Below are 24,703 nucleotides of genomic sequence, written 5' to 3' on the forward strand. Positions count from 1 at the left end.
CTAGGCCTGTTCCTAATCAATGCAAAACATGGTTGGTGTGAGATAAGACTATCCTAAAATCATTCATTAGAAGAGTTGAGGCTTTAAAATTAATCCACTTGAATGGAACATGTTGCTTTACTTAGGTGTTTGCTATATTTTTGCATGTTATTGATTTTTCAACAAAAGACTGAGTGATTTAAAAAAAATTTTGAGTTAAAAGAGCACATGTATTTCAAAATCTATGAGGCCTCTGGGATTAAAAACTTGAATGGTTAACTAGGCTGGCTAAATTTATTTACATGGGCATCTCTAATAAGTATCAACAAAGTTAATAATTATGTAGAACTTTATGTTTTATAAGGGAACTTCTTCCTCATAGTAGCACCATGAGTTAAATAATGCCAACATAATTATAATCATTTTATTGATGAAAAAATAGTCTTAAAAAAGGTCAACTTGTCAAGAGTTATAAAGCAGGTAACTTTAAGAACCTGAATTTGAACCCATATCTTCTGATGCTAAGTTTTAGAGCTCTTTCCTTATCAGGTTACTCTTAATGTATTCCAAAAGTTCAATGGCAAAGTTAGTGAAACTTTCAAAGCAGTTTTCCTTTTCTCTTCCAAATAATGTTAGATCTGGTGATTATGCTCATATTCCTGTTTATAAAATGCTATTTTAAAAAGCATCTAATGTATTTTACTAATGTATCCTAACTGCGAATATTTGAATATGGAATTATATTCAGGATGCCACAAACATATTTCCCACATGATCTTCCATCTGCTGGTTGGGGAGAAGTGGGGATTTCACAATCTCTAAATCACTGATTGTGGTTCCAGTCAACTAAAAATTATGGGGTGGGAGGCTGGGGAAGGGGAGTATCCCAAAAAGTAGAAGCTAAATGACTTTGAAAGGGTGATGATAAAGAGTGAAGATGGGCCTTTGGAGGAAGAAGCAGTGACAGTTGATTAGGGATAAAAAATAATGTACAATATTATGATTATAGAGTTGTTGGCTATATAGCAGAAGTCTTTATCTTTCTCTTCCTCCAAATAAAGAAGAACGTTACCTTTTCTTCTAGTAAGATAGCAGAAATTGAGACCTAGGCAAAAACTGGACATTTTGTTTTTCCCATTCCTCCCTCCCAGAGCTCATCCTACTATAAGCCTACTGCCACCTAGCTTCCTGGCAAAATGGCACTAAGAATGAGGAGGAAGATTGCCTGGCAGTAGCAGAATCTCTGTTGAAGGAGGAGAAATGGAAAGGTGAAGAAAGAAAGAAGTGCAATCTTCAGGTGGCACACTAAGGTCGTTCTGGGGAGAGAGTTCCTGATACTACATAAGAGATATACCTAAATATCTGTAAGTTTCATTCTGCTAATGAGTACAATTATGATTTAAAATACAGTATACAAGGGGCAGCTGGGTAGCTCAGTGGATTGAGAGCCAGGCCTAGAGACGGGAGGTCCTAGGTTCAAATCTGGCCTCAGATACTTCCCAGCTGGGTGACCCTGGGCAAGTCACTTGACCCCCATTGCCTAGTCCTTACCACTCTTCCACCAAGGAGCCAATACATAGTATTGACTCCAGGATGAAAGCTAAGGGTTTAAAAAATAAAAAAAAATTAAAAAATACAGTATACAACATAAATGGTTTCATTTCCTATTGGGAATCATCGTAGTGGTCTATTTTACTCCTGAATTCCAAAGGGGATGGTTTCTATTTATACAAAATTTGTAATAATAAAAAACAAATTGCTCTTAGGACATGAAGACAGATGCTACTGATATCTTCCCCAGGCCCTCTCTTGCCAGTTCCTCCAGTAAAGCATAAAGCTGTCATTTTAACACATAGCATTGGTACTGGGGCTGTAGTGCATTAATCATATTTTCACCTTTCCTGCCCATTGTAACCATTTAGTGGTCAATAACTGACTGAGACTAAGGATACAGTTTGACAGTAAGCAACAGTTTTTCTCTGCATAGTTAACGTGGGGATCCCCACCAAAGGCTTCACATCATCCACTGCCAGCTGGCTACCTGGTTTCATCTTTGTAAGGTGTGAGGATTTAAGACCAAAACAAAAAAAAATTATTATATTGAATGACATAACTCCAAAACATTCTAAACTTTTTACAGTGAGGCATATGTATGAGTTGTTTAATACAAATAAATTTGTGCTCCCTTTTAAGCAGTGATGACTACAATAGCAGTAATTTGAGGAGACTAATTCATGGGTCTGATTTGATTTTGAATTTGGCTTCATCCACAGGATCACAAATCTAGATCTAAAAGGAACCTCAGAGGCCACCTATCCAGCTCCAGCCTTTTACAGATCATAAAGCCCCTTGTTTTACAGATTGTGAGCTTAGTGTCTAGGAAGACAATGACTTGTTCAGTATCACAGGTAGTAAACATCTCAGGGGTGGGATTGGATCTTGGGCCCTCTAATTTGCTGAGTTAGTACTCTTTCCATTATGCCAAATTATCTTGTAGCTGATGATCTGTAACATCTTGAGATAGCTCTAGTTGCCCAGAGATAAATGAAGACATCTTGGAACTCCCACACTCCAAGTTCCAGGCAGCCTGGCTTCCCTGTTCACTGAACATGGCATCCCACCTTGTACTTCTGTGACTCTTCACAGACTACCTCCCTTGACTCCTTACCTGCTCACCTCTACCTCTTGTATTTTGAAGACTCTGCTCAAGTACCATTTGTGACTAGTGGTCTTTCCTGATAACTTGTACCTTCCCTCCCCCAACTGTTAGTGCCTTCTCTTTCCCCACAAATTCCTCCATTTCTACTTATCTGTGGCATATATTTCGTTCCATTATAATGTGAATTCCTTGAGGATGAGGAGTCTGAATTTTTTGGTCATTATCTCCCAAGTACATAGCACAGTGCTTGGCACAAAGTAGACATTTAACAAATGATTATTTAATTAAATTGTAAGATCAAGGCATTCTTGAGCCATAAAAGGACTAACATGTTTACAAGGGATTATATCTCAAGAACACATTAAGGTTTCCCCCATTTCCCTTCACAAATATTTATTTTCCTTAAAAGAAAAAAAAAGCTGTTCCCAAGATCTGATTGTCCCCTTCCTCTTGACACAGCTCCTTTGTGGAGTTGAGGTCTCCTCTGACTTGTTGAATGAGGATTTATATGTCTGCCCTGCTGCCCTGCTGTTCGAACATGTTTCCATATGGAATCAGGGGGAGCTGCAACTACAGAAGCTCAGTAACACTGCCGCATTCCAGCTTGTCCTTGCTGTGTTAGGGGAAAGTAAACCACCTTTTATTAACTGTAATGTCTTGCAAGTGCCTCATTTCATAACAGTATCAAACCTGAACTAACAGAAAACTACTGGGTCAGGCCTGTCCCGAACACTTTCCTTTGAGTATTTTTAAGGAGTGAGTCTCCATGCCTACTGTTGATATAGTAGGTGTTAAACAAGAGAAGAAAGGAGATACTAAAGGTGCTGTGCCCTGGCTGAATGCCATTCTTTACTATGGCACTTCAGTTCTGTATAGAAACAGGCAATCAAGGCTACTTAAAATTTTAATAAGATAAGGTCAAAACACAGATGTTAAACAACAACAAAAGCCACTATAGAGCAAGATAGATAGGTATGTGCTTAAATTATTGATCATCCTGAAACAGATGCCTATTCTTCGCCTGCTGTTGCTTCCAGGGTGTGCAGTTTGCATGTTAATTCATTTTTCCATTTTCTAATTATAGCTGTAAGATTACCTGTGGGAACCTATCAGTGTTCTCACTACATGATGCTGACATGATCATTTTACTAACTTCAAAAGAGAATTTACTTCAAAGACACAGTATATGACCTTTAAAAATGCTTGTCCTGGTATAATTAAAACTGCAGTTCTTTAGGATGCAATTATTCATTTGATCATTAAATTCTGAGTTCCTTGAAAGCAGGGACTATCTTTTGTCTTTCTTTGTATTCTCAGTGCTTAGAACAGTGCCTGGCACGAACACTAGGTGCCTGATCAATGTTGACTGATTGATTTTGATCAATACAGATTTTGCTATATAAGATCACTACTCGTCAACTAAGTCTACTATTACTTAAATCATCAACCAAATTTTGCTGATTCTCCCTCTTCAAAAAAACTTTCACATCCATCCTCTTAAATTTACATGGTCACCATCTTTGAAGCTTCCATTATTTGTCACCTGAAATAGAGTATCCTAGTTATTTCCCCTTGCTTACAGTCTCTTCCCTCTCAGTATAGTATAATCCTCCTCAAGAAAGGTCTGACCATGCCATTTTCCTGCTCAAGAATCTTTAAGAGTTTCCTACTGCACCTAGGAATAAACATAAACTTCACAACATGATATTTAAATCTCTTCATAATACAGCTCCAATCAACCAGGGTTAGTCTACATTACTCTTATTAAATGCCTCTATATTCTGGACAAAACGGTCTACTTTGGGTTTTCTAAACTCAACCTTCTGTCTCTGATCATCCTCCTAATCTCTGCCTCTTGGAATCCACAGCTTCTTTAAACAATCAGTTCAGCTGCCAGGTCCTGTAGGAATTCTTTCCTACAGTGTTAGATCTCATCCTCCAATTATGTGGTATTTCTTATCTGTTTACATGTTGTATTACCCAGTAGAATCTACATTCTTTGAGGGGATGGAGTTGATTTTTTAATGTTTATCTTTGCTCATTATTTAGCTATGCCTAATTATGGCACCAGTATTTTCTAAAGCAACATGTACAAAAAAATAAAATTGAGGTTAACCTATACAGATCAGATAAATCTCCATCCTACAATGTGCTAAAAACTTATTCTCGACCAACCAGATAGTTTCCAACTAATGGGCTTGGGTATAACATCATCCTCAAATTGGGTCATACAAAATTTTAATACTTATAGAGCTGCTATATGCATTATTTTATGTATACATTTACACATGCATATACGTTTACATGGACTCCATTGCTTTTGGAAGAGAGGATAGGGCACCTTATCTGAAGGCAAGTAGACCTGAGTTCTTATCTCACCTCAGCCACTTAATCTTTGGCTGCCTCATCTGTCTAGTGGGGCTAATAACAGCACTCATCTTCCTGGATAATTGTGTCCTCCTTTTGGAAAATGTGACTCAGAGAGTGTAATAGACTTTCCCTCCTTGGTCACAGCCAGTGTTAGAGACAGAATTTCAAACCAGGTTTTCCTTAATTGAAATCCAATACTCCATATACAATGCCAATCTGGATATTTGTACATATTCAAAGATTTGTCTGAATTTGGTCATTTTGGTCTGTTTTAGCTGTAACATCTGTCCCACAGATGCAGTGCCTATTGTCTAAACTGAACATGTGGCACTCAAGGCACTTAGTAATAATTAGATGGCTCTATTGAGGTTACAAAGCTATTCTTTAACCACATTTATGATATTATTTCTTTCCTATAGTTTCCCTGGGCCAAATTAAGAACTTGTGGTCTCATTATAATAATATCTTGCTTAAGGCCTGTTTCCCCTTTAAACTGAGGGCAATGCAAAGAGTACTTACTGGATTTAGTCAGAGGATTTGAGTTATTATCCTGATTCTGTTAACTCCTTCTCATGTGACTTTGACCAAGTCTTTTTACTTCTCTAAGCCTTAAGAAATTCAATCTTAAATACATAAAATGAAGGGTTTGGATAAATAACACCCAAGGTCTAGATCTAGGAATCTACGAAATAATTTCATTTTCCCCCTTATACAACTCCACTATTCTCAATGACCTCTGAGGACATGGAGGCAGAAACAAATGGATTAAGTAATTTTCCCAAGATCTCAGTGCATAATCAGGATTAGTAAACCAAATCTGACACTTCTTAAAAGGCCAATGAATGTAGAAAATTGTTGTATAATGATGAAAGCTTATACAATGTAATTAGGGGGACAGCTAGATGGTCTAGTATCTTTTGTCTTTCTTTGTATTCTCAGTGCTTAGAACAGTGCCTGGCACGAACACTAGGTGCCTGATCAATGTTGACTGATTGTTTTTGATCAATACAGATTTTGCTATTTAAGATCACTACTCGTCAACTAAGTCTACTATTACTTAAATCATCAACCAAATTTTGCTGATTCTCCCTCTTCAAAAAAACTTTCACATCCATCCTCTTAAATTTACATGGTCACCATCTTTGAAGCTTCCATTATTTGTCACCTGAAATAGAGTATCCTAGTTATTTCCCCTTGCTTACAGTCTCTTCCCTCTCAGTATAGTATAATCCTCCTCAAGAAAGGTCTGACCATGCCATTTTCCTGCTCAAGAATCTTTAAGAGTTTCCTACTGCACCTAGGAATAAATATAAACTTCACAACATGATATTTAAATCTCTTCATAATACAGCTCCAATCAACCAGGGTTAGTCTACATTACTCTTATTAAATGCCTCTATATTCTGGACAAAATGGTCTACTTTGGGTTGTAGATCCAGCTAGAAATGGCAATTCACCAAAGTCATCATTCATCCCTTCATCTGGGAGAAATCTCTAGGTGCTATGGCCATGAGAACAAGTGGATAGTCCTTAAGTTCATTTCAGCAACTCCTCTGCCTTTTCTTTCATATATGGAGGATGATTAGATCCAGCTAGACCTGAAACTTTTGAATCAATCTGCCTGTTGGCTATATTCAGGACACTTTAATGGAAATTAGAATTTATCTTTGCCAAGAACATGTAACCTCAGCTTCCAGTTTTAAAGTGTTTTAAATTAAGTCACATTAATTAATGTAGTTGCCCCAAATTTAAAGCTATCACTCAATATTTGTAATTTATCTAGAAATTTAAACTTTACAAAGTACTTTATATTATCTCATTTGATCTCATTGACAATCCAATAAGGTGGGTATCATTATCCTCTTTTACAAATGAGGAAACTGATGCTCAGAGAGGCTAAGTGATATGGCCACAGTTGCCCAGCTAGGAAGTGTCTATTTTCCTGTAGAACCAAGCTCAGCACTGTGCATTGGATTGTTCTCTCTGGGTAGAAACAATATAATTAAAAGGTAAAAGAAATAAAAATAAAATTTACTACATTAAAATAGGATGAAGGATATTTAAAATTCAACTCATTACTGAGAAGAATAGTTTCAAAGGCACCTGAGAATTGTATTGGCCACGTGGGTCATCAAATACTATCCTAGTCATACATTTCTTGCTATGGTACTTCAATAACTATTGAATAAGATAATTAAGCACTTTACCAATTAATCTGGATACTTTCACCAATGGCTATTTTCTTTCTTAAGTAACTTTGTTTCCCCAGACATCTTTTCTTCTAATATGCATACGGTGCACAAAAAAGTACATAACCTCTTTTTTCATGTAAAGAGCAAGCTCAGTGATCAATGCAATGATAGACTGATGTTCATCACAGTCAATAACTGTGGAAGGGTAAAGAAACTTAGAAGCTAGATATAAAGACCAAAAATTGAAAACCTTGAAAAGCAATGTGCATTTTCTTTGTAAATGCAAGCCTTTAGTTTGTTGCTTTTCTCTCCTATCATCTGATTCAAAAATACTATGAAGTTTTTGCTGGATCTACAACAAACACTACATCAATGTTCTCCTAAATAGCATCTTCTCTCAAAAACATCATTTATCCATTATAACCAAAGTCTATAGAAAAGTCATGAAACCCTGCAGCAATTGCTATATAGTTAACCACCTATTTATAGATAACATTGCTGACATGGAATTAGATGCTCCCTATAATTTGGTTTCATCTAATACTGGTTTCTCAGAACTAATTAAAGCCTTGAATCTATTTTTCTTTATCACCATTTGTTCTTATTTGGGCAATATTCTGGACCCGTTGGTACTTCTATATACTTTGATAGATCTGTGATCAATGTAGGTACACAGAATACAAACCCTCCATATTTTTCTATCTTGTGTGATTCTTGTTCAGTTTAAATATGTAAATATTTCTCCACAGATTGGCAACACAATATGCCAGAGGGTTTAGGCTAGATCTCTTGATAATTAATGGATGCCAGTGGGAATATTTGGCATGTCTACTGTTTGTCTCTTACTTTTTCTACATGCCACCTCCATTTCTAATAACAAATATTTTTGATATCCCAATTTTACTAAACACTGTAGCCTATTCATGCCCACCACACCATTCATTTACTATCAGATGACCTACAAATTTAATTACTCAGAGACAAAATTATTCTATAATTTGTCTTCAAAAAGCATCACTAGAAAGAATATTGATGTTAAAAAATGAACATTTCTTTCTGGAAGAAACTTGGATGTAACTCAGAGTTCTTTGTCATTTACAAACCCAGACTTTCTTCCTTCTGATGGATTCCATTCCCAGGTCATTGTCCTTCTGCCCTGACTCAGCTTTCAAAACATTATTGTGCAATCCAAGTATCCAATGAAAATCCTTTTCTATGATAAAAGTTAAAATTAAAAAAAACTAAATTATGAAGACATTATTATCTGATATCTAATGTAATTATCCATTGTAACATGAGTAGCATACTTGTAGGAATCTAGGAGACATAAATAGAAAAGAAGGTACTTCATTGGTACCTTAGCTTCTTCTTCCATTTACCTCTTAATACTTGGTTCTGACTTCATCACTCAACTGAAACTGCTCTCTTCCTTGGCCACCAGTCACCAATGATTTTGTAATTGTTCTGTCTCAGTGCTCAGTGTTTTGTCATTACTCAACCTTCTCAATCTCTCTTCTGCATGTCAAAATATTAACCAATCATGCCCATCTTGTTTGAGTTTTTAAGAAATTACTGTTATAGGGCAGCTAGGTGGCTCTGGGGACAGAAAGCTAGGCCTGAAGACAGGAAGTCCTGAGTTCAAATTGCCCTGAGCCACTTCCAAGCTTTGTTACTCTGGGCAAGTAACAATCCTAATTGCCTAGACCTTACTACTCTTCTGCCTTGGAATATTGGCTCCAAGACTATATATTTGTAAGAGGAATTGCTCTAGATCTGTATAATTTATTCTATATCCCATCACTTAGCACAGGACCCCACATGTATTATTTGCCTAATGAGTAGTTGTGGATTCATTGGCTGATTGCTTCTTTTCTCTCCATACCTGCTGAGTCAGGCCTGGGGATCTAGTGTAAGAATGTTAAATTGACTGGGATATTCTTCACTGGACAACCCAAAGTAAAATTGATAGACTTTAAAGATACTTTGATTTCTTAAATTCTACTTCTTCTCCAGCTGACCACTTTCAGAGGTTTTGAGTGATTTTTCTTCTTTTTTTTCTTCTCCAAGCCTCAATCCATTATACCCTATCATGTCCACACTTCATTTGAGCATAATAACTGGTTTCTGAGTACCTATGGTGCCTTGTCAATTACAAAACACAATTATGTGTTTGATGGAAATTTTCACTCATCTTCTCATATCTCTAAACTTAGATTTTAATCCCAGCAGCCATTTATAACACAGATGGCAGCAACTACTTTTCATTTGGAAAATGTACATTCCTTCCTCCTCTTCATAATCTAAAAAACAGCATACTTTTTATATTTCTGCCTGTGTCTCTTTCATTAATATGCTCTCTTCTAAAGCAATAGCCATCATTTTTTGAGTAGGCAGTGTAATCTGCTTAAAATAATATGTAACAGAAGGAAAAGAAGACATGCTTTCAGTAAAATGTACATAGAGCTTTTATGTAGAAAAGAACACATTTACAAATATATAATAGAAATCTATTCTTCATATGTCCTTTGGGTGTTTGTTTTCTTTCTACATTTCCTCACATATTGGCTATCTAGCACGAGCAATTTCCTAATGGCTTTTATTCTTTCAGAAAGATGGGATAGTACAGCTAAATTTTAAATTATACTTTAATTGAATTACATAAGAGACTTGTAAAAGCAAACAAAACATAGACATTTAATTTAATACACTCTTGTTATTATGTCACTTAAAAATAAGATTTTCTATATACCAAATATTTTGCAAAAAGGTCACAAAGGTAGAGATATTTCAGAGGCAATTTTAAGCTTCAGGTCAAAATTACAAAAGCATTGCACTTTCAGATCAGAAGAGAAAAAATAGTCTTGAAATTATTTCAAATTCCATAGAATTTCTAGTTATGATTTGAATCTTTTCACAATTCAGTAAACTATTTCATCAAAGATTTTATACTTCCATCACCTCCCAAAATTAAATTGAAGCATATCCATTTTAAATAAATATTAAGTAGACTGAAAATTAATAATAATATACAAACCACCAATAAACTTTGCAAAGATTTCTTGTGAGTGCCATCTATATTAAAATGTTATTTTCTATAATATAATAAAATATATTAAAATGCCATCTATATTAAAATTAACAACCAGAGTTATCCTAAAAGTGAATGGGTTGACTCAACAGGTAGGATTCTTTTTGTTATTATGAAATCTTCAAGCAAAGTCTGGAAGATTACTTTTTAGTAGTAATGTCAAAGTTGGTTAGTCAATAAACTTCTATTAAGTACCTACTAAAAGTCAGAAACGATGCTAAACACTTGGAATATAGATGAACAGTCCATCCTCTCAAAGAGTTCTAATGGGGCCAAGAACATAGCAATTAGTTGTATACCAGACAAGTTAGAGAAAATCAGTAGAGAGAAAGCCTTACAATTGATGGGGTGGGGTGTATGTGTTAAGATTTCCTGTAGAAGATAGGCTTTTAATTGAGACTTGAAAAAAGTAGATAATAGACATAAGGAAGGAAAACATTCCCAGGTTTGGGAGACATCCAGTGAAAGAGTTTCAGAGTCAGATAACAGAGAATCTTGTTCAAGGTATACCAAGGATGCCAATATTACCAGACAGGGATTGGTATAGTGGTGAGTATAAGGAGACTGGAAAAGTAAAAGAGAGTGAAGTTGTGAGGGCATTCAAATGTCAAACAGAGTATGATAGGAAGCAACTGGAGTTTAATTAGTAGGGAATGTTGGTGACAGGTTTGAAACTGAGCTTTAAGAAGACAACTTTGGTTATAGTGGAGGCATATATTTGAGGCATGGACACCAATCAGGAAGCTACTGCAATAATCTAGGTATGAGATGATAAGAGCCTATACCAGGGTGGTGGTGGTATTAAGGAAAGAAAGGGAAAAATATGAGAAATGTTAGGAAAGCATAATCAACAGATTTTAGTAGCAAATTGGATATGGTATAGGAGTGAAGGATAACTCAAGAATGACACCTAGCATATGAGCCTTGATGATGAGGAATATGGTGGTAACATTGACAGTGAGAAGGAAGACAGAAAGAGGGGAAGGTTTTGTAGGAAAATTATTCTGTTTCAGACATGATGAATTAAAGTTGTCCATGGGATATCCAGCTCCAGAAATCTAACAGACAGAGATGCAAGATGGGAAATAAGCAGAAATGTCAAGGCTACATAATTATATTTGAGAACAATCAACATAGAGATAATCATTGAATCCATGGGACTTGAAATCACCAAATGAAATAGTATTGAGAAAGAAAACAAGAGCCTCTATGACGGTCCTGTGGGACATCCATGTTAGTAGGTATGACCTGGATAAATATCCTGCAATGGAGACTAAGGAGAAGGGAAACAATATAGCGTAGAGTCATGAAAACCAAGAAAAAAAAGAGTATCAAGGAGAAGAGGATGATAAACAATAATAAATGTTTCAGAGAGGTCAAGGAGGATGAGGATTAAGAAAATACCATTAGATAAAATAATCAAGAGAATATTAGCAACTTTGGAGAGAACAATTGAATGATGAGGTTGAAAGACAAACTAAAGTTGAGAAAGGAATAGGAAGAAAGGAGGTGAAGGAACTTGTTATTGAGGGTCTTTTCAATGAATTTAGCCCCAAAAGGGTAGAGAAATATAGGATGATAGCCATAAAGGATTGAGGTATGGTTTTTTTGAGGATGTGGAAGGAAAAGAGTCAATAAGCAAGGAGAGATTGAAAACAAGTAATGGAGTAGAGATGATAGAGATGACAGGATAATTTGTTAGAAAAAAGGGATGAATGGGATCACTTATTCAAGTAAAAGGGTTTGCTTTGGCAAGAATGGTCACTTCTTCATTCAAGACAGGGGTGAAATAAATTATTATCAGAATGCATATGGGAAATGTGAACTAAGGAGAAGGTTATAACATAGTGCCTCATTTTTTTCTAGTGAAATATGAAATGATTCATTCTTCAGTTAGGGACTGTACTAAATGATCTCTGACATTCTTTCCAATTGCTGTCACTTTATATCTCTATGATAACAATGAAATTCACCATGGTGTACTGATAAAGAGTCTCTTTTGGGCCATGATGGAGGTATGGCTTTTTCAGTACAAAATACAGATAGCAAAGATTATAAGATCAGACCACCTACCTTGTTGAAGGGGATAGATTTCATTTTTAATTGGTCTTGGAAGTTCCTGATGATGTTGTCCTATAATTCTCTATGGACAATAAAGGTTATAGAACTACAGAGACTAAATGCAAGTCATAGAATAATATAAGAAAATATATGTCTATACACAAATGTATATAAGGAGGATGCTGTTTTCTGAATTTCTTTATCTTCAAAGGAACATTCATGATGGGCTTTAAAAGTCATATATTAAAAACTCAAGAATAAAACATCCTACTGCCTTCTAATAGTGTAATTCCCATAGCAAGTGTGTGTTTTAATGATACGTTTTCAGAGATATTTGTTTTTTATTGTTACGAGCAAAAAATGTAACACTCATAATGGATTCATTCAACTACATGTATTTTCTATTCATTTGCAAATATCAGAACTCTGATGGGATTTTAATGTTGTTATTCAGTATAGACAGAGAAATTTTGACATATCCTATTTTCACAGTTATGAGGAGTTACTTTAAAAAATAATTGGAATGAATTATTGAACACAGAATGTAGGTGAATTCATTTTTGAGTTTTGTAAAATATTCATTCCTTTTGTTTGATTAGTAACTGTGAAAATATTTGGATGGTTTTTCAATATGATAACGTGAATATAAGCATACAATTAATAGATGGTTTAAATAATTTAAATGTTCTAGGTTAAGGGATGAAAGAAGAACCCAAATTACACAAAGCTTTTTCTTCTGAAACACTGCAAGCCTCTTTGAAAAGTAAATATGGAACAGCAGACAAAGAAATAAAAGTTCTTTAAACTTACTTTCACTAGTTGAATAGTCCTGGGGATCAAGTATTCCTGATTCTTGAAGTGATCTGATGCAGGAGTCTACCAATTCAAGACCAGTTGTGAGTTCATCCTCTATATCTTTCTGACCATCTATTTAAAATAAATACATTAATGAAAAAATTCACTCCATAATCAGCATTATCTTTTCATTACTTTATTTGATAGTTAAAAGAAGCTTGATAATGTTACCTGAGTAATTTCTCAGATTAGTATCACATTCTATTCATTCTCTTTCTCTCTCTCTTTCTTTCACTGTTTACATCAGGAATAATTAAGGCCATTTCTCCTGAGATACTAAAATTAGGCAATAAATTGACAAGAACTTAACTGAACCCTCTCCAATCATACTTATCTAAATAAAGCTATTCATAAAGAATTAAAAAGTTTAATTTCACGGTATTCCCTGTTCATTTTATTTTGTTATATCTTTTATTTAAGAAGTACAGTAAAATTAATTTTGATTCATATCTATCAAACTGTAAATTACCAACATGATTCTATACTTTACCTTGTGTTTGCCAATGAAACTGTTCTTCTGTTGAACTGCAAAAAAAGAGAATAAATTTGTATAACATGTTGATTAAAACATTAACCTATTAACATAAAAAGCTATGTTTTGGGAAAATAAGTAGAATAATTTATCTTTCCCATGTTATCACTAAAAATGAACTGATTTACTTAGCATATGATTTAATGTACATTTAGATTACATTCATCATGACTATCAAATATTATGTACCCATTTTAATGAACGTAAAGGCTAGTTTTATACTATTAGAGTTTTATAGAGAATATATTCTCAGAGGTGGAAACTAAAATGATTGCCCTAATATATGTGTATAAACATACAATATACTTAGCATTTTTTTCATCATTTTTAATACTCAGATAATTTCAAACTCAGTTACAAATTTATTATTAATGGGTTTGTTCAATTACACTTTGAAAGAAATCTCTCTTTTTTTAACATTTATTAATATTTATTTTTTGAAAAGTTAACATGATTACATAATTCATGCTCTTACTTTCCCCTTCACCCCATCGAATTCCCCCTCCCCCCCATGGCAGATGCGTATTTCCACTGGTTTTAACATGTGTCATTGATCAAGACCTATTTCCAAATTGTTGATAGTTGCATTGGTGTGGTAGTTTCGAGTCTACATCCTCAATCATGTCTGCCTCAACCCATATGTTCAAGCAGTTGTTTTTCTTCTGTGTTTCCACTACTGTAGTTCTTCCTCTGAATGTGGGTAGCGTTCTTTTCCACTCTCAGAATTGTTCTGGGTCATTGCATTGCTGCCAATACAGAAGTCCATTACATTTGATTTTACCATAGTGTATCAGTCTCTGTGTACAAAGTTCTTCTAGCTCTGTTCCTTTCACTTTGCATCAATTCCTGGAGGTCTTTCCAGTTCACATGGAATTCCTCCAGTTTATTATTCCTTTGAGCACAATAATATTCCATCACCAGCATATACCACAATTTGTTCAGCCATTCCCCAATTGAAGAAGATATCCTCCTTTTCCATTTTTTGCTACCACAAAAAAGCGCAGCTATAAATATTTTCGAACAAGTCTGTTTATCTATGATCTCTTTGGGGTACAAACCCAATAATGGTATGGCTGGATCAAAGGGCAGGCATTCTTTTATAGCCCTTTGAGCATAGTCCCAAATTGCTAGCCAGAATGGTTGGACCAGTTCACAACTCCACCAGCAATGCATTAATGTCCCAATTTTGCTACATCCCCTCCACCATTCATTACTCTCCCCTTCTTTCATTTTAGCCAATCTGCTAGGTGTGAGGTGATACCTCAGAGTTGTTTTGATTTGCATTGACAATCAAAATATAGTACAAGGGTACCAGAAATAACACCAGCCATCATTATAATTTAAACAGAAGTTTAGAATTCCATGCTGGGAGCTAAGATGGTTGAGTAAAGAATCTCAGTTTGTCCAAATTATCCATATGCACACAAAAAGAAAATAAAGTGTCTAAAAACAAAGGAAAGCTGTAGGGACATATCTCACTGGGATAAAAAGAAAGAGTAGTGAGTGCTACATTGGGGATTTTACAGAGTGCATAGAGGCCAAGAGTGCTTCCATTTGACCTAAGGCAACAAGTCAGAGAGTTGCCAAGTGGTTTGAGAAACCAAAAGAGCAGAGAGGTTGCTGAAGATAAGACTTAAAGAGGCCTGAGATAAAGAAACTTGAGAGTTCAGAGCACTTCAAAGAGCAGTTGGTTTTTTTTTTAATTTTTATTTTTAGAAAAATTTTCCATGGTTACATGATTCATGTTCTTACTCTCCCCTCTACCCACTCCAACCTCTACACCCCCCCATCCCAACTCCTGGGCATTTCCACTGGTTTCTTCATGTATCATCGATCAAAACCTATTTCCATATTGTTGATAGTTGCATTGGTATGGTCCTTTCGGGTCTAAATCCCCAATCATATCCTCATCAACCCAAGTGTTCAAGCAGTTGTTTTTCTTCTGTATTTCTACTCCCACAGTTCTTCCTCTGAATGTGGGTAGCATTCTTTTCCATAAATCCCTCAGAACTGTCCTGGGTCATTGCATTGCTGCCAATACAGAAGTCCATTACATTTGATTTTACCATAGTGTATCAGTCTCTGTGTACAATGTTCTTCTGGCTCTGCTCCTTTCACTCTGCATCAATTCCTGGAGGCCATTCCAGTTCACATGGAATTCCTCCAGTTCATTATTCCTTTGAGCACAATAGTATTCCATCACCAGCAGATACCACAATTTGTTCAGCCATTCCCCAATTGAAGGGCATACCCTCATTTTCCAGTTTTTTGCCACTACAAAGAGTGTGGCTATAAATATTTTTGTACATGTCTTTTTCCCCAAAGAGCTTATAAGGAATTGTGTTTTGAGGCAAAAAAAAGAGAGGGGGGGCAGCAACTTCCATTTGCCATGAGGAAATGCAAGGGCAAAGTGGAGGAGCAGCCCAATGCTATCCATACCAGTTCCACATGGCCTGAGGTAACAAAAAGACAGATCAAGGAGCAGCCCAACATAGGAGACAACTGGAAAACCTACAGCAGGGGGAATAGAATCCAGTTGGAAAAAGTGCTATAAGCCTTCTCATAGGAAGCTGGTATGTTTACCCCTGGAAGTGCACACTGAGGGACTCAGACAGTTGGGCCTGCTCCAAGCATCAAACACAGCTACATTGCAAGTTTGGAGGAGTGTTGCACCCCCAAGAGAAGAGCAAGCATAGAAAGACAGACAAGATGACAAAAGAAAAAATAATAACTATAAAAATAAGTAAAAAAAAAAGAAAAAAGACAACCTTAGAAAGTTGCTTTAGTGACAGGGAAGATCAAATTATAAACTCCAAGGAGGACAACAGTGGCAAGAAGGAACCATATCAAATATTAAAGTATAATGGGAAAGGATGTCAGGCCCCAAAAGACCTCTTGGAAGGACTTGAAAAGAAAGTAAAAAATGAAATAATGAAAGAAATTATATAGTTAATAAATTTCAAACTAGAATGGACAAAATGAAAATGGAGCCTAAAAAAACACTGAAGAAAACAATTTCCTAAAGACAAGAATTGGACAAATGGAAAGGAAGTCCAAAAAAAATTAGTGAAGAAAACAACTTTCTAAAGACAATGATGGAAAAAATAGAAAAGGATATGTAAAGAGTCAAGGAAGAGAATAATTCCCTAATAATTTGACTTGAACAAATGAAAACTAATGACTCAATAAAGCATAAACACTAAGACAAACACACAAAAAAGTAAAAAAGAGGAGAAACTCTGAAATATGTCACTGGAAAAACAACTGACTAGGCAAAGAGATGCAGGAGAAATAATCTAAGAATTATCAGAATACGTAAAATCTATGATTAAAAAAAAATAAAGAACCTATGCACCATATGACAAGAAATCATCAGGGAAAACTGCCTTAACATCCTTAAACAAGAAGGGAAAATAGAAATTGAAATACTTCACTGATTGCCTTCTAAAAAATCCTAATATAAAATATCTCAGGAATAATTATAGTAAGATTCAAAAACTCTCAAAAGGAAAAAGTATTGCTAGTAGCCAGAAAAAAAAAACAATTCAAATATTATGGAGCCATGGGCAGGTTTACACAAGACCTGGAAGCTTCTACATTAAAAGAATGGAATATGATTTGATATGCAAAAAAAATCAAGGGATTGGAAAGAGAAAAATATGGAGAGAAGTGAAAAGATGGAAGGGAGGTAAGTTATCTCACATGAAGTGGTGCCTAACAGTAGTAGGAGTATAAGAGAAGATGAGGTGGGTGTGTTGGTAATGTTTGAACTTTATTCTCCTCTGAATTAACTTAAGGTGGGAATAATACTCACACTCAACAAGCTACAGAAATATGCCTTACCCTTTAGGAAAGCAAGAAAGAGGAATAAGAGATGGACAAAAGGAGGGTGAACTCGGGTCAGAACATGGTCAGAAGAAAAATATTTCTGAGCATGGAAGATAGAGAAAAAAGAAGGATAAAAGGGGGAAAATAAGATAAATGGAAAAACATAATTACTAATCATAACTGTGAATGTGAATGGGATGAGCTCACTCCTAAAATGGAAAAATATAACAGTGGATTAAAAAAAATCTCACAATATACTGTTTCAAAGAAACATCTTTAGAGCAAGGAGCCACTTAAAATAAAAGTAAATTGGGGGCAGCTGGGTAGCTCAGAGGATTGAGAGTCAGGCCTAGAGTCGGGAGATGCTAGGTTCAAATCTGGCCTCAGACACTTCCCAACTGTGTGACCCTGGGCAAGTCACTTGACCCCCATTGCCCACCGTTACTACTCTTTCACCTAGGAGCCAATACACAGAAGTTAAGGGTTTAAAAAAATAAAAATAAATAAAAAATAAAAGTAAATTATGCTTAAGCCAAATTAAAAATAAGGGTAGCAATCATAATCTTAGACAAAGCAAAAGTAGAAATTGATCCAATCAGAAGAGAGAAGGAAAGAAATTACATCTTGATAAAAGGGACCACAGACAATGAAACTCTATCAATATTAAACATATATGCACCAAATAGTATAGCATACAAATTTCCTAAAGGAGAAGTTACATGAATTACAGGAGGAAAGATAGAAAAACTTCACTAATGGGGGAAGCTCAATTTTCCCCTCTCAGAAACAGATAAATGTAACAGAAAATAAATAATAAAGAAGTTAAGGAGATAAATAGAACTTTGATATGATAGGCCTCTGAGAAAACTGAATGGGAACAGAAAGGAATATATCTTTTTTTCCCTACAGTACACGGAGCCTTCACAAAAATTGACGATATGCTAGTTCACAAAACCTCAAAACCAAATGTAGAAAAAAAAATATGTGCATCCTTTTATGACCATAATGCAATAAAAATTACATTAAAAGACAGAAAGACAAAAAATTTATTGGAAATTAAAAGAATGAATAGATCAAAGAATAAATCATAGAAACAATTTCATTAGAGAGAATGACAATGAGGACACAATATACCAGATTTTGAAATGTAGCACAAGCTACACTTAGGGGGAAATTTATATCTCTAAATGAATACATTAACAAAATAGAGAAAGAAATATATCGATAAATTGGTCATGAAATTTTTTTAAAAGCCTAGAAAAACAACTAATTAAAAATCCTCAATTAAATTCTATTGGAAATCCTCAAAATCAGTGATAAAATTTAATATAAGATGACTATTGAACTAATAAACAAGGAGTTAATTTTATTTTTAAAAGTAGATAAACCATTGGTCAATTTGACTTAAAAAAGGAGAGAAAACCAAATCCAGTATCAAAAATGCAAAAGGTAAAATAACAACCAATGAAGAAGAAATCAAAATAATTATTGAGTTATTTTGCTCAAATATATGTTAATAAATCTGAATACCTAAATGAAATAGATGAATATTTGCAAAAATATAAACTGCCAAGATTAACAAAAGAGGAGATTGAATATTTAAGCAATCCCATAAAAGAAAAAAAATTGAATAAATCATTAAAGAATTCCGTAAGTTCCAGTCCAGATGGATTCACAAGTGAATTCTATCAAACATTCAAAGAACAATTAACAGGAATACTACATAAAGTATATGGGAAAATGTGGGAATAAAGAATTCTTTCAAATTCCTTTTATGACACAAATATCGTACTGATACCTAAATCAGAAGAGCTAAAACAGAGAAAGAAAACTATAAACCAGTGATGATGGATCTTTTAAGATACCAAGTGCCAAAACTGCAACCCTCACACCTCATGTGAGACACCCCCCTTATCCTAGAAACTGGAGGAGTAAGCGCTCCCATTGGGCTGCTGGGCAGAGTGCTGGGTGAGGTGAGAAAAGTGAGGAAAAGAGCACATGGAGAGAGGGAAGGGAACAACCCTCTCTGGCATGCTCCAGCATGTGTGTCATAGGTTCACCAACACAGTTATACCATTGGTATATAAATGTTTAATATTGATATAACATCATAGTTTATGTTCCTTTTATCAATATGTATTTTCCTCCCTTCTCTCTTATTAGGTTACTTTTTACTTTTAATTTTTCTGAGATCATAATTGCTACCCTTAATTCCTTAACTTTTGTTGGAGCATGGCAGATTTTGCTCCAGGCCTTTACCTTTACTCTGTATATTCCTGTTTTAAATGAATTTTTGTAGACAGCATATTGTAGGATTCTGGCTTTTAAATTGTTCTACTATTCTCTTCCGTTTTACAGTTGAGTTCATCCCATTCACATTCAACTCAGACTACTAACTGTATATTTCCCTCCATATTATCTTTCCACTGTTCATCTTTCTTTTTTTTCCCTTTCAGTCTTTCCCTGTTCACAAAGGTTTTTGCTTTTGTTTGCCTCCCTGAGTTCCCATCTCTTTTGTCTTTCTACCATTTCCTTCACTCTCTTCTTACTTCCCTACTGGGTAATATTAGGTTTCTATATCTAATTGAGTGTGGCTATTATTTCCACTTTGTGCCAATTCTGATGACAATAAGGTTCAAGCATTGCCTACTCACTCCCCCATTTTCTCTTCCATTGTACTGATTTTCACATGTGTCCTCATATGATATACTTTATCCCCAACTTTCATCTTATGTTTTCCCAGTATATACCAAGAGTTAATGAAAAAAATATGAAGGAAGGAGGTCTAGTAATACCAGATTTTAAACTGTATTATAAAGCAGTAATTATCAAAACTATATGTTATTGGCTAAGAAATAAGAGAGGTAAATAAGTGGAACAGAATAGACATAGAACAAATAGTAGTAAAAAATTATGACATTCTTGTACTTCACAAAAGATTAGATCTAGGCTACTAGGAAAAGGAATCAGCATTTGATAAAATTGTTGAAACAACTGGAAAGTAATTCACGAGAAACTAGGTATAGAGCTATATCATATACAGAAGTAAGATAAGATAAGATCAAAATGGATACATAATCTAGGCATAAAAGGAGATAACATGAGCAAATTAGAAGAATAAGGAATGTATCTATCAAATTTATGGATAGTAGAGGAATTTATGATAAACAAGAGATGGAGAGCATTATGATATATAAAATGGTGAATTTTGAATCTGTTCAATTGAAAAGTTTTTGTACGAATAAAACAAATGTTGCCTAGGTTAGAAGAAAATCAGAAGACTGCAAAAACATTTTCATTGACAGTTTCCCAGGGTGAGGTCTAAATGTATAATACATATATTATATATAGATAATTTTGTCAAATTATGGGAATAAAAGCTCAGCTGTCTCTCTCTTACAGTGAGCAATCTGCAGAGGAGGCCTTGTTGGCCTGCTGTGTGAGCATTTGCAGCTGTCAGTTCAGCTGGGTTGAGTTAGGATCTGCTCAATCTTGCCAAGGCTGGACTTTGTTGGGCTAAGTTTCTCCCACTGCTGTTGACTCTGGGTCATGCCTGGCCTCTGATTTGGCTGGATTATGTGAGGCCACTTTCCTCCCACTGCTGTTTGTTCTGTATTACATTGGTTTCTGCTCTTCCCCTGCTGAGACTGGATGGAGTCAACTGTGCTCTTTCCCCTGCTGCTTGTGCTGAATTACATCTGAGCTCCTCTGAGGTTTGTTCAGCTCTCTCTCCTCATACCCCAGTGAGATGAATCTTCCTTGCTGTCTGTCTATGCTTTTCTGGGCCAGAGCACTGCATCACATTTCTTCTCTTGGTTCTGCCATTTCAGGATACCTTTTGAAGCTTTTTTCTCCTGTGATCATTTGGAGGATAGGCTCCCAGTGTTTCTTACTTTGCCATCTTGACAAACAGAAGTCAATTCAATTCTGTTTGTAGATGACATCAAGTTCACTTCCTTTAGCCCCAGAATATTGCAGAGCCTCTTGGAAGGAGGGATTTTACCATCAATCAGAATTGGGTCTGATTTTTCACACAGAAAAGAACACATGATAAACAATTACTATAGATTGCAATATGCATTTGACTGGAAAACTTTCACACTTTTAACTATCACTATGTCCATGACTATCTGAGACATATATTTTAGGGAGAAAATGATTTGGGCCCAAAGTATAATAGGAAAAGAACAGGCTACATACCATACCTTCAAGAAATTACAAAGCTCCTTTAATGACTGCAAGTTTTCCATGAAATCAAATGCTAAAATTTTTAATGCCAATAGTCTTCTAGTACTGATACATGCCACCAAAGCATGAAATATAATAACTAGCAAAGAATTTAAAGTATCTTCTAAAGTATAATGAAAATGCATATGGTAGGGATGAATATACTTCAAGATATAGCCAATGAGAAACTCTTAGAAAGAACAGGAGTAAAAATTCCATTGATAAGAAGAGAATATGAAAGAGTCATGTGGCAAAGGATGACAGTTGGACATCCAGAGTACCCTTATGGTACTTTCAGGACATCAGGAGAAATCAAAGAAGTCATTAAGCATACTGAATGGATGCTCTGTGGAAAGTATATTGAAAAGCATGGATAAAAGCCTCATAACATAATCAAATATGGATTGATTAAAATTTGCATTGTTCTAGAAAAGTTCCAAATTAGTGAGATCAGGGAACCATTTGCATATTTGATATTGTCATTATGCTATAAGTAAATGAAGATATAAAATTTATCAGTACACTTAATTACGTATATACATAATTAAGTGTGCATATGCATTTCTATGGCAACATAATCCATATATACATATAATTACAAGGCATTGCTACATGTACATAGGTTTTAAAAGAAAATTTCATCCTTATAAAGCAAGCTTATAACTCTTTAAAATAAATTTGTAATTATGTTACACTCTAATGGATAGGGCAGCTGGGCCTGGAATTAGGAATATTTGAGTTCAAATACAGATTAGTACATATTTATTAACTTTCTTCTTCAAAGTAAGTCACCCCTATTTGCCTCAGTTCCTCATCTATAAAATGAGGATGCAGTGGAGAAGGAAATAGTAAACCATTCCATTATCTTTGCCAAGAAAATCCTTGTACATAGACTCATGTAGAGTCAGACTTGACTAAACAAATTAAATGTATAACTGTTTTTATATGCTACATATCATTTTAGGAAACACAGCATATATTCTTCTGTAATTCCTTTGGAAAAGTCCCAGTTTCATAATGTAGTTGGTAAACAATACTAGCATATTTATAGATAGAACATCTATTTATAATTATATCTCACTGTTGTATACCTATAGAAGAAAAGAGAAACCATTCCCAGGCAGCAAATTAAACCTTCATTTGAGTAACATGCTAAAGGAATAGTCTGTCGAGATGAATTATGATGTTGATAGACTTTTTTTAGTGACCTGTTAACTATATGGTGAATATGTTATAGGAAGCAATTACTTGCAGCCAAAATTTCTTCATACATATTACCTAGGCACATGTGATTCTATAGTTCTCCCCCTCCCAGAATGTCAGTAACTGAAAAGCAATCTTGATACCAAGTAGTGATAGTCATTATTTTGATAATGATCATCTCTGTACAGCTCTTTTACTAGGTCTGTTGCTCTGTTCAAGGAATTGCTATGAATGACTCATGGGTTTCACGGGAGCAAAAGGCTTTGACATCTTTAATCTTCTCTTTGGTAGTAGACCCTGAATAAATGCATGAAATGAATTAGATTCATATCTTTAAATCTGTGTCTGGGGAACAAATGTTTGATGTAAATGAATATAAGAACATTGCTTTAAGAGACATTTTTCCTTTCCATTATATTTCCCATTGGACGGTTCTATTAGCAGCAAATTAAGAATTGAGTGAAATTTTCTGAGTGATAAACAGCAATAGTATATGATATGATGATAATCATGAAATTATATCTATTTAAACCTTTACTTACTTTTAATAAATGTAACTTTATGTAACACATTACCTACCTACCTTCAAAGTAGAAAGATTAGAATTGAAAAATTTATTTAAATATTATACCCACACTATCCATTTATTACAAAGAGGAAATTTTTTCCCCCTAAAGTAGGTCTATCTTAAGAATTTAAGAAATGGGGAGTTCCGGGTTAAGATGGCGGCAGAGTAAGAAGCAGCTCTTAACCTCTCCTGACTGAAACATATGAAACTCCTCAAGGGTACATAAAAACAAGTCCAGACGAACGGAGGAACCCCACAACAGGGCACAGCGTGGAAGGTAAGTGGAATTGAGACATTTCCAGGCTATAAAGGGCTCTCACTAAATCGCAGGCTGAGCAACCGCCCCACCCCCACCCCCTCCACACTCATCTATAGCTCCGAACCCAGCTAAAAAGAAATAGGGCAAGTTTGGGGCACCCATCGAGTCATCAGCAGCTCCGGGACCTGTTCCTGAGAGCAGCTAGACTTAGGACCCAATTAAGTCAAAAAAAGCACGCGAAATCTGAGCGCGCGGGAGCAGGACGCTGGGCGCAGAGTGCCAGCTGAGCAGAGGCGTGGGCGGAGGCAGACACAACCAGGAACTAAAGCCTAAGTGGGGAACCAGTGCAGACGGGTATACGACTGTGGAAGCAGTGCCCTGAGACTTGTAAAGAAACCTCCAGCAGAGGATCAAGCAAGAGGGCCCACCAGGGGGCTTGACCTTGGAAAAAACCAGAACTCAGACCTCAGGAGCCAATAGATCTCGAACAGACACTGAGCTCGAGGATAAAGCTGAGAAGCTGCTGGGCTAATGATGGCTACTCAGCATCAGGAAGTTCAGAAGAGAAAGAATAATAACAAAAAGAAGTCTTTAACACTCGACAGCTTTTACACAGAGAAAATCCAGACAACCGAGCAAACAGAGGAGGAGAACAAACAAGCATCCGGACCCTCCTCAAATAAGGAAAACTCCTCACAAGCTATGGAAGAGTTCAAAACTGAGATTCTGAGGAAAATGGAAGAGATCTGGCAAGAAAATAACAGTTTAAAAAGGTAGAATCTTGCAATTGGAAAGTGAGGCTCAGAAATCAAATGAACTGATAAGCAAATTGAACACCAGAAATGACAAGATTGAAAAGGAATACCAAAAGATTATAGCCGA

At 35.4% G+C, this 24,703-nt stretch overlaps 1 protein-coding gene across 1 annotated transcript in view; it reads right to left on the bottom strand.

The window, feature by feature from the left end:
• CTNND2 (catenin delta 2) overlaps positions 1-24,703 on the bottom strand; it is a 974,829-nt gene that overhangs the window by 532,540 nt on the left and 417,586 nt on the right. Inside the window, exons 3-4 of the mRNA XM_044665508.1 lie at positions 13,695-13,729; positions 13,160-13,276 (exon numbers count right to left, since the gene is read on the bottom strand). Of these exons, the coding sequence (XP_044521443.1) occupies positions 13,160-13,276; positions 13,695-13,729 (152 nt within the window). The remainder of the gene's footprint in view (positions 1-13,159; positions 13,277-13,694; positions 13,730-24,703) is intronic.

This window comes from Gracilinanus agilis, chromosome 1, assembly GCF_016433145.1.
Source record: "Gracilinanus agilis isolate LMUSP501 chromosome 1, AgileGrace, whole genome shotgun sequence".
Taxonomy (NCBI): Eukaryota; Metazoa; Chordata; class Mammalia; order Didelphimorphia; family Didelphidae; genus Gracilinanus; species Gracilinanus agilis.